The 22,617-nt window shown below is 39.1% G+C and overlaps 1 protein-coding gene across 1 annotated transcript in view; it reads right to left on the bottom strand.

Moving 5' to 3' along the window:
* LOC125352476 (contactin-associated protein-like 3) overlaps positions 1-22,617 on the bottom strand; it is an 86,539-nt gene that overhangs the window by 52,470 nt on the left and 11,452 nt on the right. Inside the window, exons 3-8 of the mRNA XM_048347606.1 lie at positions 17,092-17,239; positions 13,438-13,641; positions 12,173-12,357; positions 10,202-10,345; positions 5,368-5,629; positions 1,162-1,308 (exon numbers count right to left, since the gene is read on the bottom strand). Of these exons, the coding sequence (XP_048203563.1) occupies positions 1,162-1,308; positions 5,368-5,629; positions 10,202-10,345; positions 12,173-12,357; positions 13,438-13,641; positions 17,092-17,239 (1,090 nt within the window). The remainder of the gene's footprint in view (positions 1-1,161; positions 1,309-5,367; positions 5,630-10,201; positions 10,346-12,172; positions 12,358-13,437; positions 13,642-17,091; positions 17,240-22,617) is intronic.

Raw genomic sequence — 22,617 nt, forward strand, 5'->3', positions numbered from 1 at the left:
TCTATGGCAATAGGTTAGTATACATGTTGTAATTTTCTCAAGAAAGTGGCTCTCTTTAATCCTAGCTACTCAGGGAATGGAGATCTGAGGACCATGGGTGAGAGCCAGCCCCATCAGGAAAAATTTTGAGACTGTTATCTCCAATTAACAAGGAAACAGGAATAAAATGTGAAATAGGATAATATCAAGAAGGCCTTTAGCCAAGATTAAGCATATCTTATTGACAGGTCTACACTTCTAGTGAAAAATATATTTTGTTTGACTGCCCCCAAAGACTACTCCAATTGAGTGTTCCTCAGAGACTCAAGCTCCCTGGCTACTTAAAGATCCACAGAACAAGCAAAGTGTCATTTACTAGAGTCCAGAGGAAATGGTCAGTTGTTGTCTTAGTAAAATGAACTGCTTAGCAGAAGTAGAGCAGGAGTAGACATATTAACAGACAATCCAATCTCTGTCTCCATTGCACATAATAATGTCTTTGTGAGTAAACAATGGGAGTAGACTATTTCTTACAGTTCTAATACTACAGTTTTGGTTCTATGAAAATTATGACTCAGGAAGTGATGAGTCATAAGGCAGCATCTCTAACCAGCTTCCAGGTGCAGATGAACCTACATTGTACTTTGTGTAGCTGAGCTCAAAGCAGAATTGCTGCCAACATCAAGAACAAAAAAGAAAAAAAACTCCATAATCAGCAAAAATGTCAGTAAATAAGACTACAAGGATCATTTAGCATCAGGGAAATTCTCTGTAATGTCATAAAAATTATAGACAGCAATGATCCTCAGTAATGTCTGCACATGACACTAACCAAGACAGCTTTACAAGCCTCAGGACCAGTTAAATAGGAATCCTTGATTGTGGAGTTCAGGCATCGGTATTTCTGGACCCTTTAGGTAGTCACACTGTGAAGCTGTAGAATTAAGAACAGTGATATGGAGAAGGTTTGAAACCAATTTCATTAGGAAGGCCAAACATATAGACTGTCATTTTAGACAGTGATTGTCTATGCCTACTCACTGTTGCTAATTGATTATAAATGAAGAGAAAATAATTCCTTAACGTCTGTTTTCATTTTCATTAAAAAATACTACTTGCCATAAAATGAACTGCAAAGTCAAAGAGGGCTGATTAATAATATTTCCTGTGCCTTTTACTTACCTCCAAAATAATAGGAATCACTGGGGCCCATCCATCTAGGCAGGGTGTGAGTAGCAGATGCTGCATTGCTGTCCACCTTCATGCTCATGTGATTTCCTTTAGCAGCTAAGGACACTGAATGCCACTGACCATCATTTAATCCATCACCTAGTGATAACCAAAATCAATTATTCGCAATTCCTATAATCTATACATATCCCCACGTAAGTGGGGGGTGCAGATAAGTGGCAAGCCAGTCAGCAAAGTCCACATAACCCACCTAAAGTGCACCAGGTCAACTGTCTACGGACATCTTGTGGGGACAGAGAGAGACTTATGGAGCATTTGGGCCAGGGGTGGGTGTTCTAAGAAGGCAATTAAGTAAGCTGGTATCCTAGTAATTTTTATCCAAGAAGTTGTTTTCTATGTGAGTCAGTACAGGACACTGTTAAGATAGAAGTGTGGACCTAGGGAGTCTCTGTCTTATATCCATGGCTCTGGATTGGCCTGTGTGTTTCTTACATATGTTCAAATAAAAATGTTAAGCCAGGTGCTGGTGGCTGTAATACTAGCTACTCAGGAAGCTGAGATCTGAGGATCATGGTTCAAAGCCATACCCAGCAGGGAAGTAAGTCTGAAGGCCTGTGAGGCTCTTATCTCCAATTAGCCACCAAAAGCTGGAAGTGGAGCTGTGGAATAAAGTGGTAGAATACTAGCCTTGAGCACAAAAACTCAGGGACAGTGCATAGGCCCTCAGTTCAAGCCCCATCTCTCTCTCTCTCTCTCTCTCTCTCTCTCTCACACACACACACACACACACACACACACACACACATACACACACGAAAGTTCTGTTCTGTTTAGAATATTATGGCCTATATACCCATTGCTAAAGTTTCTTGCCTTCTTTTCTCCCTCCCTCACTTCCTTCCCATCCTTCCTTCCTTCCTTCCTTCTTTCTTTCTTTCTTTCTTTCTTTCTTTTCTTCTTTCTCTCTCTCTCTCTTTCTTTCTTTCTTTCTGCTTTCCTATTGTTCATTTAAGTCAGAGACATAGTAAGGGGTGGGAGTAGAATGAGAAAAGAGTAGAGCACGTATAGATTCAATTTTTCACAATTGACTCTGAACAATTCTGTGATAAAATATTTCTTTTTTTAAGATTATTTAAAATTTTATTTCTAAAATTTTATACTAATACATCACTGAGAGAGGGTAAAAGAATAACTGCTTCCCCACTTTTTAAATTTTTTTATTATCAAACTGAATTACAGAGAGGTTACAGTTTCATAAAAAAAGACAAACAACTACAAAAGCAATACTTACAAACTGATGAAAATGAACTGAACAACAGAACAACTCGTGGGGGGAGGGGAAAGGGAAAGAGGGAGGGGGGAATGGGGGACTAGGTAACAGTACAAGAAATGTATCCAATGCCTAATGTATGAAAGTGTAACCTCTCTGTAATTCAGTTTGATAATAAAATATTTCTTGTTCCATGACAGAATACATATTTCAGTCTCATTTAGTTACTATCTTAGACTGTGAGAAATACATATTTTCCCAGAATTCCCAAGTATAATGCTATTTCTTTATGTTCATGGATTATTATTTAAAAGATCTTAGAAAATGATTTTTAAAATATGCTCAGGTATAGCATCAAAAATAAACATTTGCAAAAATAACAATTTAATAATTTATAAAATAAAATATAAAAATCAAGAAGTATTAAAATAAGCATTATTTTTAAAAGAGCTTGTGTGTGGTCAACACACACATTCAAACTTTGTGGAAACGTGCAGAAACCAGCAGAAATATTAAATACTGGGATGAGGCAATTGTGTGAGATTTTTATATCTTTTTTCACATTTTCTGCCATTTCTGCATTAGCTACTATACATTCAGCTATTGCTATCTTATAATTTTAATACTACTAGTATTTCCTGCTAAAGTATTAGTCTACTGAATCTAAGAGATGAAAATCTATTTAGAGTGATAGAGAGTAGAGAATGGACAAGTGTTCGAATTATGGAACAGCTTCCAACTGAGCACTACTATCTCCTGCAGACTCATGCCTTACAGGGACTGAAATTCCAATAAGGTATCATAGAAGAGATTAATCAGTCAATACTATCCTGTATACTAGCCAAGGATTTTTTAAAAAATAGCTTTGTTGACAAAGGAAGATTCATTTCAGTCTCTGGTTCTGTTTCAGTTGGATCCGAGACTATTCTCCTGCTGGTGTTCTATTCATTCAGAACATAGGTAATATGAATGGTTACAACTCTTCTCCATACCTCAGAATCTCACTATGGCTTTTGGAGAGTCTACTTAGATATTTCACCTCTGCTTATATTCCACTGGCCAAAATGTATCTCTTGTCCAAGTCTGTTATCAATGCCCAAGGTTAAGAGGAGGGAATTCCCCCCATCAGGAGTCCAGGCTGCATATTTCTCTAGAGAGGGAGGTGAGTAGTTTTTGTTTTTTGTTTTTTTTAAAAAAAAAAAAAACAACCTTTTTACTACAGATATAGAAAAAGTATTATTCATATTAGGACAACAAAACTACAAATGCCTGAATTTGTTATGGCATACCTAAACATGCTAATGAGCTGCCTAATTCTAATCTTACCATCTGAGATAATATCTCAATATGGTTAATTAATATATCTTACAAGTCATAAAGCTATACCCTATTTATACTGGCATGTTGCCATGTTAAATAGATTTAAGAAGATAACTCTAAGAGCTGGCAAGATGTAAATATTTGCAAATCAGGATTCCAGCAAATCACTAAATCTGAATACTACAGCTGAATTCATTTGCTGAAATCCACAGGGAAAACTCAGCATAGCCAACGACTGGTGACACACACTTGTAATCCTAGCTATACAGAAGGCTAAGATCTGAGGATCACAATTCAAGGCCAGCCTGGGAAGGAAAGTCCTTGACATTTTTATTTCCAATTAACCATCACAAAGCTAGAAGTGGGGCTGTAGCTCACCACAAAAGTATGGGGAGAGCCCCAAGCCTTGAGTTCAAGCCCCAGGACAGGCTCCAAAATAATCTCTCTCTATCTATACTATATATAGGTTATAATCTATAATTATAGATATATATCTATAATATATAGCTATTATATATTTATATTATATATAACACATTATAATTTATAGTTATAATATAATCATATATGATTATATAACATAATTATATTGTAGTAATATAATAACATAGTATTCATATGTTTAATTATATTAATTACATTATATATGTAATTATATATTATATCAATAACCATAGTCAAAAATATGCTTACAAAGTAAACCTACAAATCATTATAGTTAACTTAAATATGTTCAAAGCACATACATTAACCTAAAGTTTTGTAAACTAATCTAACACAAAACCCATTTTATAAAAATTATCTCATGGGGCTGGGAATATGGCCTAGTGGCAAGAGTGCTTGCTTTGTATACAGGAAGCCCTGGGTTCGATTCCTCAGCACCACATATATAGAAAACAGCCAGAAGTGGTGCTGTGGCTCAAGTTGCAGAGTGCTAGTCTTGAACAAAATGAAGCCAGGGACAGTGCTCAGTCCCTGAGTTCAAGGCCCAGGGCTGACAAAACAATTATCTCATGTAATTTACTAAATAATTGTATCCCAGACAGCACTTGCACACAGTAGGCTATAGAAAGTTACAGTTTCCTTGGTAGTCATGTGGTTGACTGGGAGCTATGACTTGCTGTTGTGCTTTGCATGAAGAAAGTAATGAAGTGAGATTTCCACTGAATGTTTAGACCACTGTATAGTTGGAAAGAATCCTTAGTCAAACCATTCTAAGTCCCAGACTATCTGTAATATGGAAACTACTGATGATATAAATTTGAATGACAGTTAAAAGGGATTATGGAAAAAAGAAAAAAAAAAGATTATTCCCCGGAGTCCCTACAGTCAGGCCTTCATCAAACATGAGCCTACACAGATTAAGAGTCTGATTTTGAATTCTAATAATTATGCTTACATATAGCTAAGCTTCTGCACTCATACATGCGTCACCTAGAGTTACCCACTTAGAAGGAAAAAGGAATTGATTCACATTGGGTGGGACTATAAATATCTTATTGATTGTGAATCTCATTGATTCAATGTTTTGATTATCATAATGGTTAGTAATCTTAGGTCAGCAGATGAAGATGATTTGGTCATGCATAGTCCATGTGGTATCTCACCTGCAATGATGGTTTTTGCTGGAAGTCCATGTGGGGAGAGGCTCAGCTTGAGTTTCCCATCATCAAGAAAGAGGACAAGAGCCCCTGACCTGTGAGGTAACTGACTTGTCAGCAAGAGCCCTGCTCTGTTCCATGTCCGAAATTGGAAAGTTATAGACACGGTGTCCTCTTCAGTGGTGTGTGGCAAAGCCAGGTAACTTCTGGAGCTCAGAAAAGTCACAGGGACAGTTTGAGGTTGTGAACAGGAGAATGACACATTTCCCTAAGAACACAGTGAAAGAGGATGTTAGGAAGGCATAAGACTGACATTTCATTGTGATAACTATTCTCTAAAACTGAAAGCTTCAGATCACTTTCTAGCACAAGACTATTTCACAAGGCAAACTTAAATTCAAGACATTTCTCACTGTAAGTCCTTCAAACCATGGCATTGTTAGATAGTTGTTAAAGCCTGTTTCTGAATCTTAGATGTTTCTATCTCCTTTGTTTTTCAGCATTAGCAAAGGAATTTCCAGTCAACCATTTCACAGGCCCAGTGCTGGTTTGGATATGACAGAGCCACAGTGCTCTTCTATTCGTCCTTAGGCACAGGATATCATGACTTTATCATTCAAACAAGAGGTATATCTTCTCAGGTAGAAGGAGAGATTGGTTACATGTCAAGAAAAAGCTGGTGGCATAGCTGAAAGTCCAGAGTCTCCCGACCCTACCATTCAGTCAGAGGACTTACAGGCAAGAAGCAACATTACCCAGGGTATCGTATCACTCAGGCTAAGATCTGATCTTCTGCTTTGCCAGTAAGCTTTTATTTTCATATTATTATGATTTAGATCATCTCTCTTGTTCCAGAAGCAAGTTTATTTTCTTTCATAATATTTTTAAAAAGAAAAATAATGGATTTCCGATAAAGTCATCTACAAGAGTGTTTCCCCAGATATGGGTACGTTTTTACATTTTTCAGATGGAAGAGTACATGCCTCAGAATTGCTCTCCTTCTCCAATATATGATAAAGGGGAAAAAAAGAACTTAAAGATACAGTGAAACACATTGCAAAGTTACCATAATCACATCAAATCTGGCATCTGTATAAACAGACAATAGTAATATATCAGAATACAAAAGTCTATATCACATATAAGATAAAGCATAAATTCCAGGTCTTATTTTCTAGTCAGATACTAGTGGTTCATGACCCTAATCCTGGTTTCTTAAAAGGCGGAGATCTGAGGAATAAAAGTTTGAAGCTAGCCTGGGTAGAAAAATTGCCAACACCCAATCTCCCAAGAAACCAACAAATCATGAGCAAGCAAGCTGAGATGCTGAGTTCAAACCACCATACTCATACCAAAAAAAAAAAAAGTCCCATTTTGGCTGGATGCCAGCCTGGAACCAAAAAACAAAACAAAACAAAACAAAAGCTCAGGGACAGTGTCTAGGGCTTGAGTTCAAACCCCAGAACAGGTATACACACACACACACACACACACACACACACACACACACACACATCCCATCTTATAATTAATGCTCACTTTGGATGAATATTCATCAAGATATGAACATGTATCTACAGATCTGTGCAGGATTAACTATTATGGATGGGTCACAGAAAGAAAAACATTATTAGCTCCATAACATTTAGATGAGCTAGGAGGAACTGCAATGGTACAGAGAGAAAGGAGAAGGAGAAAAGAAAACAAATCTGGAGAAAAGAAACTGAATGTAACAAGATTTCTGTCACAATGGCAATGTAGGAAGTTCTAGCTTTTCTTTTCCGCTATGGACACTGCTCCTATGATTCAAAAATAGAGCTCTTTTATGACAGACAAAACAAAATAAGACACTTCTGGCCCCAGAGAAATAGGAAAGTGCCTGTGTGAGAGCTAGAAGCAAAATCCAAGCAACTTTATGGCATACCTCCTCCCCAGCACAGTACCAGAGCAGGAAAACCAAGCTCTCACCTTAATCCTCGGAAGGGAAGAAAAAAACTGAACTATGCACCCAATGTGTCTAATGTTCTTCTTCCAAGCACTTCCAAGGCATTCATTTGTCTTTCCTGACTCTAAGTACTAACAGGAAAGGACTGAGGTTTGAATTCACTGAGAACAACATTTGGACCACTACTTGAGCACTCCGAATTGTCCCTCTCCATGGTACAGCACAGAGTGTTCTGAAAAAAAAACAAACCAAATCCCAGCTTCACAGAAGACAAAGAGATGGACTTGGTCCAACATTCCAGCTTTTCCAGGGACTGGCCTTGCGTGAAGAGACTGCTGTCTGTCTCACTACTTATCTCAGTACAGATGGGATCTGCCATGTTAGAGACACCTCCCAGCCACTGAGAAAAAATGATGACATTCTGGACTAGCAAGAAAGCACCTGTAAAAGCCTTAACTTTGTGAACAATTGGAGGAGGGAAGTTTGAACTCTCATTCAAAAGTTCACTGTAGCTTGTCCCATGACTCAGTGCAGACCAAGTGGGTGAACACCACCACAAAGCAGCCTTTCTCTGGTAGAAGGTAAGAGCCAGATCATCTATTCAATGTTCCACCCATCATTCTGGGAGGATGACCAAGGAACTGGCTTTTGATCTTACCTGTCTTGAATGTGACCCAGAATATTCTAGATGAATGAGGGCATCTGAAAACAAAGGCAATGATTTGGACTACCATGCAGTTATCTACAAGAGCTCAACACAAGACTTGTATATCAAAATCATCCCTAAGAAAGGAAAGAAGACACAGAAATAATAGAAACATTCAAAATTCTCAGGTGGCTTCTGAGGAACTGCCATCAGTTTCATATATGTCAAAGCATAGATGGGAGCTGATGTAAGCATGTGCCTGAAAATTAAAGAAGAGTTCCAGTTCATACAGAGAAACCAGGAGGACCAAGGAAGAAAGAAAGCAAGAAAGAAAAAAAGAAAGAGATATCCAGAGAAAGGAAGGAGGGATGGAGGGAGGGAGGGAGAGAGGGACCTATAGCCAATAATGCATTTTCAAAATGCTGAAAATTACCCATATCTGGTAATTTTGAAGGAAATTTAAGATATAAGCTGGGTGCTGGTGGCTCACGCCTGTAATCCTAGGTACTCAGGAGGATGAGATCTGAGGATCACAGTTCAAAGCCAGCCCCAGCTGGAAAGTACACGAGACTCTCATCTCCAATTAACCACCAGAAAACCAGACGTGGCACTGTGGCTCAAGTGGTGAAGCACTAGCCTTGAGCTGAAGAGCTCAGGGACAGAGTCCAGGCCCAGAGTTTAAGCCCCATGACCAACTACTGACAAAAACAGAAACAAACAAAAAAAAACCCTGAAGATATAAAGATTTTCTCAGACAAACCTGAAGAAGTCATCATCTGTTGATCAGCTTTATGAGAAATATTAAAGGAGTTCTTCAAGTTGAAACAAAGTAAAGCTAAATAGCACATCAAAGTCTAGGAAAGTGTAAAACTTGCTAAAGGAAAGCATATAAATAAAGGAAAATGCAACATTGCAGAAGTACTATAAAAATCGTTTTCAATTCTGGTGTAAAAGATAAAGGGAAACTTTTTTTTTTTTTTTGGCCAGTCCTGGGCCTTGGACTCAGGGCCTGAGCACTGTCCCTGGCTTCCTTTTGCTCAAGGCTAGCACTCCGCCACTTGAGCCACAGTGCCGCTTCTGGCCGTTTTCTGTATATGTGGTGCTGGGGAACCGAACCTAGGGCCTCATGTATCTGAGGCAGGCACTCTTGCCACTAGGCTATATCCCCAGCCCAAAGGGAAACTTTTAAAAAACAATTCTACAAAATATGATCACGATCCACAGAATGGAACATTACAAACTATGTCATTTATTATCTAAATTGCACCGGGAGGAGTGCTAGTTTAATTTTCAGACATGACTGAAGTTGATATAGCTTTCTATCCCTCTCCCTATGTCAACTATAGGAATATGGTACACATACACAATGGAATAGGATTCAGATTTGAAGAAGAAAAGAATACCACCATAAGGGACAACCTGGACGAAAGTGGAGGACACATGCTAAGGGAAAGAGGCCATTTACAGGACAAATAGGGCAGGATTCCATTTATATGAGATGCAATCAAATTTTAAAAAGCAGAGAGAAAACTGGCAGCTATCAGGAGCTGAAAGAACTGGAAATGGGGAGTTGGTATAGAACAAAACGTTCCAGTTATATATGATTAAGTTCCAAAGTTCTCTCAACATCCTTGAGTCTATGGCAATATGTATTGCACATATAATAAAAAAAGTGGATCTCATATTATGATCTTACAACAATTAAAAATACTGAATATAAGGTTTTATGTATATGGCTGGCCATGGTGGTAGCACATATCTGTACTCCCAGCTATTCAAGATGTAGACTTCAGGAGTATCGTATTTGAAGACTATCCTGGGCAAAAACTAATAAGAACATCATTGTAACCAACAGCTGGGTGTGGGTTCACATCTGTAATCCAAGATATATATAAGAGGGTAAGTAGAATGACTGTGGTCCTCCTGGCTGTGCCATGGAAAAATAAAAGACCATATTCAAAAAGGTGATTAAAACAAAAAAAGGGCAGGAGGCCTGATTCAAGGGGTAGAGCACCTGCCTAGCAAGTGTGAGGCCCTGAATTCAAGTGCAAGTACTACATATACCAAAAACTATGATCATACTTTGACATTTTGGTAAAATTAAGCAACTGTTTTCCCACAGGTATAAAAATAAAGCATAAAGGAAAACTATAAAACATCATTTGTATCTTTAGGAAAAACATGTAAAAACCTGAATTGATGAATCAAATTGCAGATTTTCTATTAAACTCACATTTAGGCCAGCTTACCACGAGGAGAATCTGTGATTTGTGTTCCTTGGTCAGATAAGTGATATCCACTCCATTATAGAAGAGATTTTCAAAACATCCATCAAAGTTTTTGTGTGGGAATGTTGACAATTTTCCATGCCCAAGAATCCCTCCAAAGCTGATCTTAGAAAAACAATGACATAAGATAATATTATTTAATTATTTTCTGATTATCATGCTGAAATGTTTATGTTTACAGGTACAGTGATGATTGACTTCAGTTTTTGTGTTGCATTGTTTTACACTGCTATGTTCATTGCAAATTAAGTTAAGATGCAACTTGTTATTGTTTTCACCATATATACAATATTCAGACTCCTTTTACTATACTTTGTCAGTCATATGACTTGTTATTTGTGGTGTTTCTTTATTTCATATTTATTTTCATGGTAAATCTTGACCAACATTAAGAACATATCCTACTCTGATGGCTTTGGCTTTACAAATTTTCTAGCAGCCAGATTGCAGGGTATTGGCTTCTACCATAATGCTATTAGGTCTGAATAATTACACCACTGATGCTGTTATTCAAGAGCAAGCTTTGCCATTGGTCTCCTATGCTGAACACTGCATGCAATTCCCTGATTTGCTTGAGATGACTGATGCAATGCTGAGCAGATCCATCAGAACAAGTACTGCAGTTCAGTACCAAGTGGCGATACATGAGCAAGTATGCTGACATATTTGGGGCTTCAGAAGCACTAATAAATAGTGTATAGGTTTATGGGCATTTATCTTTCTACTTAACAAATTATGAAAAATACATGCTGATTAAGTCTGAGCTCTCCAATGTCACTTAGTCTGTTTAGGATGATCTGAAGCAAGAAGGGATATCTGCAGCTTGCAATCAGATTCCGAACTAAAAAGGAATTATCCAACAAGCCATTCTCATGCTGTAACATTGGGTACTCACAAGGCTGAGATCTGAGGATTGCAGTTCAATACCAGCCTGGGGAAGAAGGTCTATAAGACACATATCCCCAATTCACCACCAAAAAGCTGGAAGTGGAGTTGTAGCTCAGGTGAGAGTGCCAGCCTTGAGCAAAAAAGCTTAGGGAGGCTGGGGATATGGCCTAGTGGCAAGAGAGCTTGCGTCAGATACATGAGGCCCTGGGTTCGATTCCCCAGCACCACATATACAGAAAACGGCCAGAAGTGGCGCTGTGGCTCAAGTGGCAGAGTGCTAGCCTTGAGCAAAAAGGAAGCCAGGGACAGTGCTCAGGCCCTGAGTCCAAGGCCCAGGACTGGCCAAAAAAAAAAAAAAAAAAAAAAAAAGCTTAGGGAACTCAGTCCTCAGGCCTTGAGTTCAAACAGCAGTACCAACACACACACACACACACACACACACACACACACACGCACACACACACACACACAGAGAGAGAGAGAGAGAGAGAGAGAGAGAGAGAGAGAGAGAGAGAGAGAGAGAGAGAGAGAGAAAACCTAGTGTTGTCCAAAACAATGTATCTTAAAAGGCTACTTGTTGTGTTGTGTTGATTGCTTTTCATATATTAACTAAAGTAAGTACTTTAGGAGGCAAGAAGATAGTGTCTTACTACAAAATATCTTCCTAAAGTAACACTTAATGGTGTATTTACTTACATCTAAAGACTAACATCTGTACGTGGTGAGACAGCTTAGTAGTGTGTGTGCACAGTCATGAACAGCATCATGATCACATAAGGTCTTGAGACAGGACAGATGGCTTGGGTAAGGTGGTCCCTATACAGTTTCTCATTTACTAATGCTGTGGCTGTGTAAATCTGTATCATCATGAAGTTGCCCACATATGTGTATCTCCCATGGTGTGATGGTCACACAAGAAGTGGCCCATCAGAGTCTAAATTTCTACGGAAGGGTGGGTATTGCTCTACGTAATACTATTTTCCCTAGAAAATTCTATTACATTTCTGTGTATAATCTGATACACTTGAAAAGTAATTTTTCTACCTTATAATCATGATCCAGATAGCTGGATCCTGGCTGTGCTTGGAAAAGTCGAGTGTGCTTGTCCACAGTGAGGCTGCCATGCGTGCTGTGCAGCTCCAGGAGCAAGGAATGCCAATGCTGGTCATCCAGAAGGCTGCCCAGGCTGAGGCCTGCTCGTGCATCAAGGGAGGGCACGTTAGCCTCACCTGAAAAGAGGGAAAGTGAATATATTGTGAGTTCAGCTGGGTCAGAACAGCTTCCTTATCATCTCCCATCTGAAGAATTAGTTAGCTAATTGTTTTACCTTAATCTTTTACTTTTTGTCTTGGCAGAAGTGCTGCAAGCACTCTTTCATTTGACCTATCCCCAAGCCCTTTTGGCTTTAGGTAATTTTGGAAAGGGTCGTGCATTTTTACTGAGGGTAGATCTCAGACCATGGTCCTCCTACCTGTGCTTCTTGTGAGGCTGAAGTGACAGATATAAGTCATCACACCCAGCTTTTTGTTGAGGTGGGGGTCTTGTTTTTTGTCAAACCTGGCCTCAAACCACGATCATCCCTATCTCCACCTCTTAAGTAGCTAAGATTGCAGGTTTGTATCACCATGCCTGGAATCACCTTAGTTTTGAACACAATCTACTTTTTTTTACTTTAGCTATGTATTATTTTTTAATTTTTAAAATTTTATTATGAAGGTGATGCACAGAGCACAATCTACTTTTGGCCTTAAACAATTTCTCTTTGTTTGTTTCTTTTGGAGGCAGAATCTTAGCACATATCAGGCTGGCCTAAAATATTTGATCCTCATCTCTTAGCCTCTTGAGTGCTAGAATTAAGTGTGTGCCACTAGCTCTGTTTCTTCTTTGTGTTACTATTATAATTATTCATGTATTTTCATCTGAATTGACAATCTGTTCTTCTTACAACCTTATTAATAGTAGTATCTCAAAATTTTACAATGATCCACTTGTTTTTTATGATATTATTAGCAGCTATGAGTATTGAGCAGCTAATGATATTCCTATACCATTAAACTATAAAACTGTTTATAAAGACATACAGTTGAGATACCCATATGCTGACTTTACTATTCTCAACTGTAGTGCAACCTTGTTTCCCTGACCTGCAGATTCTATTTATACAAATTACTCTACACAATTATTTCTAAAGCCTCCTTTAATTTTTCATGGATTTAGTCTCAGGAATAAGTCACTTTTTACTGAAAATTTAAGTATAAAATACTTTAAATAATTGTGTTTTCAAAAACACTTCCTTGATGTTTTTTTACCTGAATTAAGGGACAGGACAAGTTTTCCTTGAGCTAATTCCAGGGTAAAACTCTTGCCATTTTGTCCTTGCCTATGAAACAGAATCCCATCACTCTTCCTGGATTTAAATTTCAGAGAAATTACTTCCTTTGTTGGACTTGTGGATTTCTGATTAAAGGTGTACAGCAAAGAGCTTATTCCATCAAAACGAACCACTTCTGAGCCTACAACGAAAGACATCAAAATGTGATTGTAATAAGACAGTTTTATTGATGCACTGAAATGTGCAAGTGGACACTGGTATGTACATACAAAGCACATATAATCCTGGCTGCCACCCACTTCCAGGTGACATTGGTCAGTCCACTTCACTCCCAGGATGCTGCCTCTGCACCTTCCCTATGGCATGTCATCGAGTGTATGCATGGCTTCTATGTCTGCATGTGCCCCTTGCTTCAGACTTTATCCATCTTGGGAAACACAAGGGTCAACAAAGAGCTGTCACTGACACCCCCAGTGCACAATGTCCCTGTGGCCCAGCAATTCAACATCACTGCTGATCTGAAAGGTTACAGTAGTTTATACCTGCTGACAAAGGAGTCACTAAAAGGATATTTTAACAACATAGCCAAATGTAGTGCTGAATAATTTGTAAATTATGAATGTCATGGGTCTGGGAATATGGCCTAGTGGCAAGAGTGCTTGCCTAGTATACATGAAGCCTTGGATTCGATTCCCCAGCACCATATATATAGAAAACGGCCAGAAGTGGTGCTGTGGCTCAAGTGGCAGAGTGCTAGCCTTGAGCAAAGAGTAACTCTGAGTCAAAGGCCCAGGACTGGCAAAAAAAAAAGTTATGAATGTCATACAAATATAAAATAAATACATATCAAAAAATGTGAAAAAAGAAAGAGGATATCTTTCAAAACCAATCATTATTGGAATATATATAAAAGATTTTGTATTACTTATGAAAAATCCTTCATATTTTCCATATCTTATGGGTTAAAAAGACACAGATGTCCTTAAAAATGTGTAATACATGAAGACAGAAGAAAAGAAGCAATGTGGTATGGGGCAGAAACAAGAGCCTGTGCACACTAGGCAAATATTCTATCACTAAGCTACACCCAGAGGCCTAATGTTCTTTATTTAATTTCCTACAAAGTTATGGTTACTGTACACATACATTTCACTCTGATTAATTACATATTTTTCATAAACCATAAATGTTTACAATTCAAAATAAATAGTCTATGTAGCTACCTATTTGTATTTGTTTGTCTTCTTATGGCAATGATGAGTTTGAACTAATAGCATTGCACTTGCTAAATATGCACTCTACCACTTGAGGCACATCTCCTGCCCTTTTACACCTCACTCTCTAGGTAGGCACTTTTGTCTTTACCCAGGGTGAGTCTCAGACTACAATCCTACTATGTATGTCTCCATGTAGCTAAGACTACAAGCAAGTGCTACCAAACTGGCTTTGCCTTAATCTTAAACACAATCCACCAGAACAATTTTTTTTTTTTTTTTTTTTTTTTTTTTTTTTTTTTTTTTTTTGGCCAGTCCTGGGCCTTGGACTCAGGGCCTGAGCACTGTCCCTGGCTTCTTCCCGCTCAAGGCTAGCACTCTGCCACTTGAGCCACAGCGCCGCTTCTGGCCGTTTTCTGTATATGTGGTGCTGGGGAATCGAACCCAGGGCCTCGTGTATCCGAGGCAGGCACTCTTGCCACTAGGCTATATCCCCAGTCCCGAACAATTTTTATCTTACTTGTTTTTCTGTATCTTTTGTCTTACTACATAGTTCAGGCTGGTTTTGAACATGGAATCGTCTTGCTTCAGTCTCTTGAGAGCTGACCTTACACACATGAACCAAGAAGCCTAGCTTATTAGCTGAGATGGAGTCTCACCAATAGTTTTCCCTGGGCTGGCTTCAAACTGCAATCTTTCTGACCTCTGCCTCTGGAGCAGCTGGTACTGACATTTACCTGTTGTAGCTACTGTTTTTGAATTCAGAAGTTTGATTTCATCTATACAGTGTGATACACAAATCCAATAGGAGGATTTGGTGTGACAGTGATTCCTTCTGAAGAAAAAATCCATTTTGTCACCCACAATATCTTGGAAGGCTATAATCAGATGTCATTTTGAGATGGGACCTTTGTGACTAGAAATCTGGAAACCAGAAAAAATAACAAGTCAGGGAGCTTGAGGGTGCCCTGCCATAGTGTTTGGCTGGGATTTGGATAGGTAAGGGAGACATAGAGAAAGAGAATGTCAGACACAGACTGGTTAAGAAAGTGAAGCAGCAAGGAACTTGGGTAGTTGGTAGGGGGCCCTGCCCTCTCTGGCTAGAGTAAGTCCCATCACCTGAGGAAGAAAAAGAGGAAACGGGGATTCAGGTGGCTCATACCTATTATGGTTCAAAGCCAGCCCAGGCAGAAAAAGTCCATAAGGCTTTATTTCCAATAATGTCAAACTAGAGAAGATGCAAATAAAAACAGGGTTTGAGTTGATGTCCCATGATGGGAACCAAAACAAATAAGAAGAAACAGATAAAAAAAAGAAAAATATGACAATTAATTTTATCTTTATATCTCACTTGAAACAGGACACTACAAGGGGCTCACTTCTGCACCTATGGACGTCATGCTTCTAAAAATTCATTCACTTCCTCCTCCTTCCATTCCTTGCTTATTAATGAAGAAAACAGCACAATATAATTATAAGAGATGATGGAAATAGAACAGAGTGTTATAGGATTACTAACGAGTGATATTGAATACAAGTCAAAGAAGGCAGAAAAGCAGAGACAGAAGAGGCCTACAAGAGGTACCACCACCTAAGGGAATGGAGGACTGGGCTTGGGAAAGGGGTTGTTGGCATTTTAGAAGGCCAGCCTCACAGAGATAATGACCCGGAGTTAATCAAAGAAGATGTGTTAATGAATGACAAACCAATGAAAGATTTTAGAGTGAAATACATGGCAAGTCCTTGGAACATCGGCAAATATTGGGCGGGGGGGAGGAGGGGGAGGCGGGCTTCCAAAAGGAGAGTTCTGAGAGAAAAGCCTCCTATCCTCAGCCTTAGTCTTGAAATGGTACAAGAGCCTTGAAGAAGAAAAATGCATATGCTAAATCAGGAAAGCATGACAACATACCACACTAAAAGGAATACTGACTGTCATTGTAAATGGAACATAAAGCAATGTAACTGCAATAAGAACCTGCATTTGAAAAACACTATTTGCCAATATAAACTATTTGAATGTTATTCTTCATATAAATAAAGATTATAAAATACAAATTAAGAAGAAAGACAATAACTATCATTTTGTTTACCAACCATATTGTCAAATACAAGAATTCAAAGTACTATGCTAAAACAATTATTTCTAGTACTGATAAAAAAACAAAGGGGTACAGAACCACTATCACTCAACTATGCCCTGTGGTCATTTTGCAAGTATTGGCAATTATTATCTGTCTGTATTTTTATTCTGGGTGCTCCTCGAGAGCAAAATTAATCAAGTCAGCATCACTAGGACTTGCCGTAGAGAGTGGCTCTACTTGAACAAACAGCTGGACAGGACTGAAAGGCCACAGCAGGTACAGCCTGATTTTTACAATGCATGTAAGCTGACCTCAGGCAGCAGTAAGGCCACTTACTATATGCACATCCATACACTTCAACACGCATCCCGATCCTGCCCTGGGGGTTCCAGGCCAAGGGGAGGAAGCGCAGAAACCTGGTTTCGAAGGACAGCTGAAGACTGTGTCGCACCACACTGTCTGCATTGGTGTTTCCTGGGAATCTCTAGAAGGAAGAAGAAAAGGATCAATGAATCTGCTGAAAATTCCCTCCACATTACTGAGCAATGCCTTGTTCTGTCAGGTAACTGATGCAGGATGGCTCCCTTAAGTAAACTGCACTGTTTATTCAAATGTGATGACCTCTTTTCAGTCCTGTAGATTAGTTACTATTGCTTAAGCTTTCCTTCTTCCTAATGTAGTTAAAACTCCTTCAGCACCAACATGCTGTTCTTAAAGGCTTGCTTTGAGACAGTTGCTCATTCTCTAAACTCTTTCCCTCATCTCTAAGCAGTGTCAGGAACCCAGAAACCCAAATAATTCAAAACATTAGCCCTAGAATGATCCCCAGTCCAGGGATGATGAGGATAAATGACACAGGGCCCTAACTGCAGCTGTCATTGTCTAGCTTTTGTACTGTTGCTATCTGAACATCAAATATAAGCATTGAATGTTGTTGGGATAACAAGTTTCTAAATGCTATGTTAAATTACAGGATTTTACTACTTAGTTTTATCTCCTGGTAGAAATATTAAACCAAGAGAGAAGACAGGTTTTCTTTATTGTAGGAAATCAATAATCTAGGTTTCTCAATACCATTTCCCTCTCAGTTAGGAGCAACACACTTCATAAGGCATTTGGAAACTTAATTTTTGATAGTAGAGGTCCATTTTCACTCAGAATTACAAATCATGAACCTATATACTTATTTGTCCCCTCCTTTCAAACAGGGACATTTCTACTTCAGAAGAACATAGTGGGTGTTCTGTTTTGTTGAAGTTTAGTTTTTGTTTTTGAAAGAGTTCCCCTATGTGACCCAGCCTGGCCTCTATCTCAGGTTGGCCTTGAACTCGTGATCCTTCTGTCTTTGCACCTTGAATGATGAGATAAAAGGCTTACATCATCATGCCCAGCTGGGTATGGTGTGCTCTGTTCCCCTCCGCACAGGCTTTTTCCAGTTAAGATTCTGGGAATATCTAGTTAGGTCATTATACCCAAATAACGACTTAAAAGATCGCCTGAAAGCTCTAAAGTGAAAATACTGAAAAACAAAAGAAAGAAAGAAAGAAAACACTTGCCAAAGACAAAGCCCGTGTGCCTGTGCAGAACAACAGAAGAATTTTTAAGCTTGAGTTGGCCATGCAAAGCCATAAGGCTAGCTCTTGGCTTTTGTCTGGAAATTGACACATAAGGAGTCTCCCCATTCCCCTAAGAACTGATGAGTGACTCCATATTGCCTAAGCTGTTTGAACAATGTGGTTTGTGGCAAAAAAAAAAAAAATGCTTATTCTATGAGAATTCTATAGGAATCTTGAGTTTGGCTATATTCTACAGAGAAGATGCCCCCAAATTAATTCCCTTCGTAAAAATCCTGGAGCCAGGCACCACCTAAGCAAGCATGATGTCCTAAATTTAAAACCTCAGTACTGTTCAAAAACAAACTAAAGCATTAGGGCACACCAATGGCTCATGTGTATAATCCCAGCTACTCAGGAGGCTGAGATCTGAGAGTCACAGTTTGAAGCCAGTCTAGGCTGGAAAGCCTATGAGACTCCTATCTCTGGAAGTGGAACTCAAGTGGAAGAGTGCTAGCCTTGAGGGAAAAAAAGCTTGCAGTCAATGTCCAGACCCCAAGTTTAAGCCCCAGGACACACACACACACACTCTCTCTCTCTCTCTCTCTCTCTCTCTCTCTCTCTCTCTCTCTCTCTCCTGGACTCCCCAGGCTGGAGTCCTGATGGTCATCATTTCATGTGTGTTCTCATTGCTAGAGGAACTAATTCAGCGTATTGGTTGGCTGGGGGTAGTGGGGGGGGAGGGGGGGAGTCACCAATGCTCCAATCTGTTTTCTTTAGTTCTTACTTGGAGTGCCTTTCTGGTTGCACCTTTCAGTTGTAAAGACTATATGTTTAGTTCTGTGAGTCATTTGAACCCGTGAACTCATAGTGGTCTCATAAACCTACTACACAGGAGCTCAGTCTTCACAGTAGAAATCAGAGATGAATCCACTAGGACAAGCAATCCATTTATGAAAACCCCCACACCAGTCTCAGTCTACTTAACCCTAGGTGGCCTTTCTTTCTTCCTTCCTTTCTTTCTTCCTTTCTTTCTTTCTTTCTTTCTTTCTTTCTTTCTTTCTTTCTTTCTTTCTTTCTTTCTTTCTTTCTTCCTTTCTTTCTTTGTTTCCTTCTTTCTTTCCTTCCTCCCTCCCTCCCTCCCTTCCTCCCTCCTTCCCTCCCTCCCTCCCTCTCTCTCTCTTTCTTTCTTTACCACAAGACAGAAGAGGACTCTGGGCATGTTCACATATCCCAGAATAAAAGGCAACTCTATATGCTGACTTCTTCTAGATATAGCTCTATAGGCTAGTGCACTGTTGAAAATGACATTATTAATTGTGGTACAGAGGGGTTACAGGCAGTGAGTACATTTCTTGTTCAACTTGTTACCTCCTCTTTCATTTTTCCCCCATCTCCCCCTTTCCCCTTTCCCTCTCCCTCTAGGAGTTGTGCAGTTGATTTACACCCAATCGTTTTGTAAGTATTACTTTTGGAATGGTTTTTTTGTCCTTTGTCTCTCAATTTTGATATTCCCTTTCCCTTCCCCAGCTCTAGTACCCATATAAACAGTATCCAGGGTACTACTTGAGTATCTAAAGAATAGAATGGAAGAAGCAACAAGGGCAGGAAATGGGAGCATGCTCCAGGGGCTGGAGGCTCCAGAGCCCAACTTTCGACATGCAGAGAGATACCATGGAGGGATGAGTTTCCCATTCACTAACAAAACCAGCTCCCTGTCTCTAACATATGCATAAATAAGGTCGACTGGTGTATTCAGAGCTGTACTGAGAAATATCAGAAGGGAGCCTTACTGCTTTTGTTCTGGGCAAGGAAAAGATAATGATAACAAGATAATAATACTGGCAGAAAAAGGATATTTTAACTGATATATATATATGATGAGAAAGCTATATGATTTGCTACAATGTTTCTAAAACGTGTCTTTTGTTTCCAAATGTCAAATAAGGAATGGAAAGCCAGTTTCCTGGATCATATTCTGGCTCCTCATAGCCCACCTTACTCTCATTTCCACAGTTACCTTGGTGCTTGTGAGCATTATCACCATTACGGTCATGCCATTATGACCCTTAAAAGTTATTGTACTAAACAAGAGCTAAGATGAGAATCTGGACTACACTAATCTAAGGCAAAAAAAAGCCATCATTCTATTATATCTTTTGAAATATCAGAAAATGTAAAGACCAAGAATAAAAAGATGTAGGTATTCAGAAAAGCATAGGTGAACCCACAACTAAATCTCCATGCAATCTCCCAAGTTCCACTTCAGGGAAGCCACTTTTTTTTCTTTTTTTGGCCAGTCCTGGGACTTAAACTCTGGGCCTGAGCACTGTCCCTGGCTTCGTTTTGCTCAAGGCTAGCACTCTGCCAACTTGAGCCACAGCGCCACTTCTGGCCTTTTCTATATATGTGGTGCTGAGGAATGGAACCTAAGGCAAGCACTCTTGCCACTAGGCCATATTCCCAGCCTCCCCTCCCAAGTTCCACTTCAGTTGCAATTTACTAAGATTTTCTTGCAAAGTACCTTTAATTTATGTAATTTTTGTTTTTATAAAAAAAGAAACTATGTATACTTCTTACTATCATCTAGTTTACTATATGAAGAGTATTGGTTTGACTTTTCCTCAAAATATACTTGCATGTGATTATTTTAGTACCATTTTACAAAATTAGATGAGTTATGGTGTGGAGTGTCATGATATAATCTGTGTCCCTTAATGGCAGGGGTATGAGGTGAACTTGTCTTTGTATGAGCATCACGTGTATGTGTACACAGAAGTATGTTAGGGTCACATTGTAGAGCCTCTGAATAGCAAAACAAAAAGGTAAAACTAAGTGGGCAGTGCAGAGCCAAGGAAGTCTTTCAGACAGACAGAACAGAGGCAGATTTGTTCTGCTAAAGGAATACAACAGGAACACAGGAGAGGTTGGCAGGAAGCTGAGGCAAGGGATTAGTTTCAGAGGCAGAATGGGAATCTATTGTCACAAACTGTGGGAAGCAGAGATCATTAACAATCAAGAATGAGTTAACAGACCATTCTATGTGGATTTCACCAATACTTGGAAGGGACTGCAGGTGGGGTTCTTTTATCTCCTGGGATACATTCAGATTTTGTCTTTGTGATCCCTTCTTTTCTAAACAACTACAATAAAATCAAAGAGGAGGTATTTCCCAGTATCAAGAGATCCTCTCCAATGAGCTGTGCATCAAATCAGCTGTCCTATGTGAACTGGGCTCATCTGAGAGACCTGCAAAGTATGGCCTTGAGCCTCTGGTACTCCCTCAACCTGAAATCAGAGTAGTGAGTGCAGCTCCTTCCTCACAGTGTGCCCTCCTTCTCCTCTGCAGGAATTTTCTTCTGGGAAGAGATGTGTGCATGGAACACAGAGGCTGCTCTGACCTGGGTTTGGCTGGTGTGGCCTCTGCCCAGAGCTTGTTAGCGCTGCTAGTCTGTAAGGTCATGAATCAGCAGAAATGGGATTTCTGGTGACAGAGGGGAAAGGAAAAGGCAAGGGTAGGGGTCAACAGGAAGATATAAGGATAAGAATGTGCTATTTTCTAATTTTCTCTTAGCTTTCTATCATGATCACACCCTGTTTCATATGTGTCTCTGAAGGGCTGAGGCTGCTGTAGAAATAGAAGTGCTTTTGTGTTGCAACCATTTTCCTCCCTTCCCAGCATATGCTGGCTCGATCACTGGTCACTGAAGCATAACCAGTGCCCTTTATGTCTCATGGATATGCTGGAAGGGGTGAAGATGCACGGTATACATAGGCATGTTAAATTGTAACAACCACTTGGGGAAAATAAAAGAAATATTAAGCACTTGGTTGTTCATCAAAATAACTTTACATGGAGACTATATAAAACAAAGACCTATAGTAGGCAAAATGTCAAAAACAAAAGTATAAAATAATTGTCAGTCTAATTTGATAGCATTTAAGCAAAAAGAAATGAAAACTATTTGTAGTAAAATATATATGTGTGTATATATATATAAATACAAAGGAATACTAATATGAAATAGAAATGAAACCAATATAACAAATTGCAAAATGGCCACCATAAACGCCTCAACTATCAGTCATTACTTTATATAAAAACTTATTAAATTCATCAACCATCAGATACAAGTCAGAAAAATGAATTAAAAAAACAGATCTATGTGCTGCCTATTAGATTCAAATACATAACGAAAGTGAAAATACAGAAAAAAGTATTTTGTGTAAATAGTGGATGTACCAGACAAAATGATATATAGTTAATTTCAAAGAACAAACAAAAAAAGATTTATATATAGCCAGGTGC

Source organism: Perognathus longimembris, chromosome 1, assembly GCF_023159225.1.
Source record: "Perognathus longimembris pacificus isolate PPM17 chromosome 1, ASM2315922v1, whole genome shotgun sequence".
Classification (NCBI taxonomy): domain Eukaryota; kingdom Metazoa; phylum Chordata; class Mammalia; order Rodentia; family Heteromyidae; genus Perognathus; species Perognathus longimembris.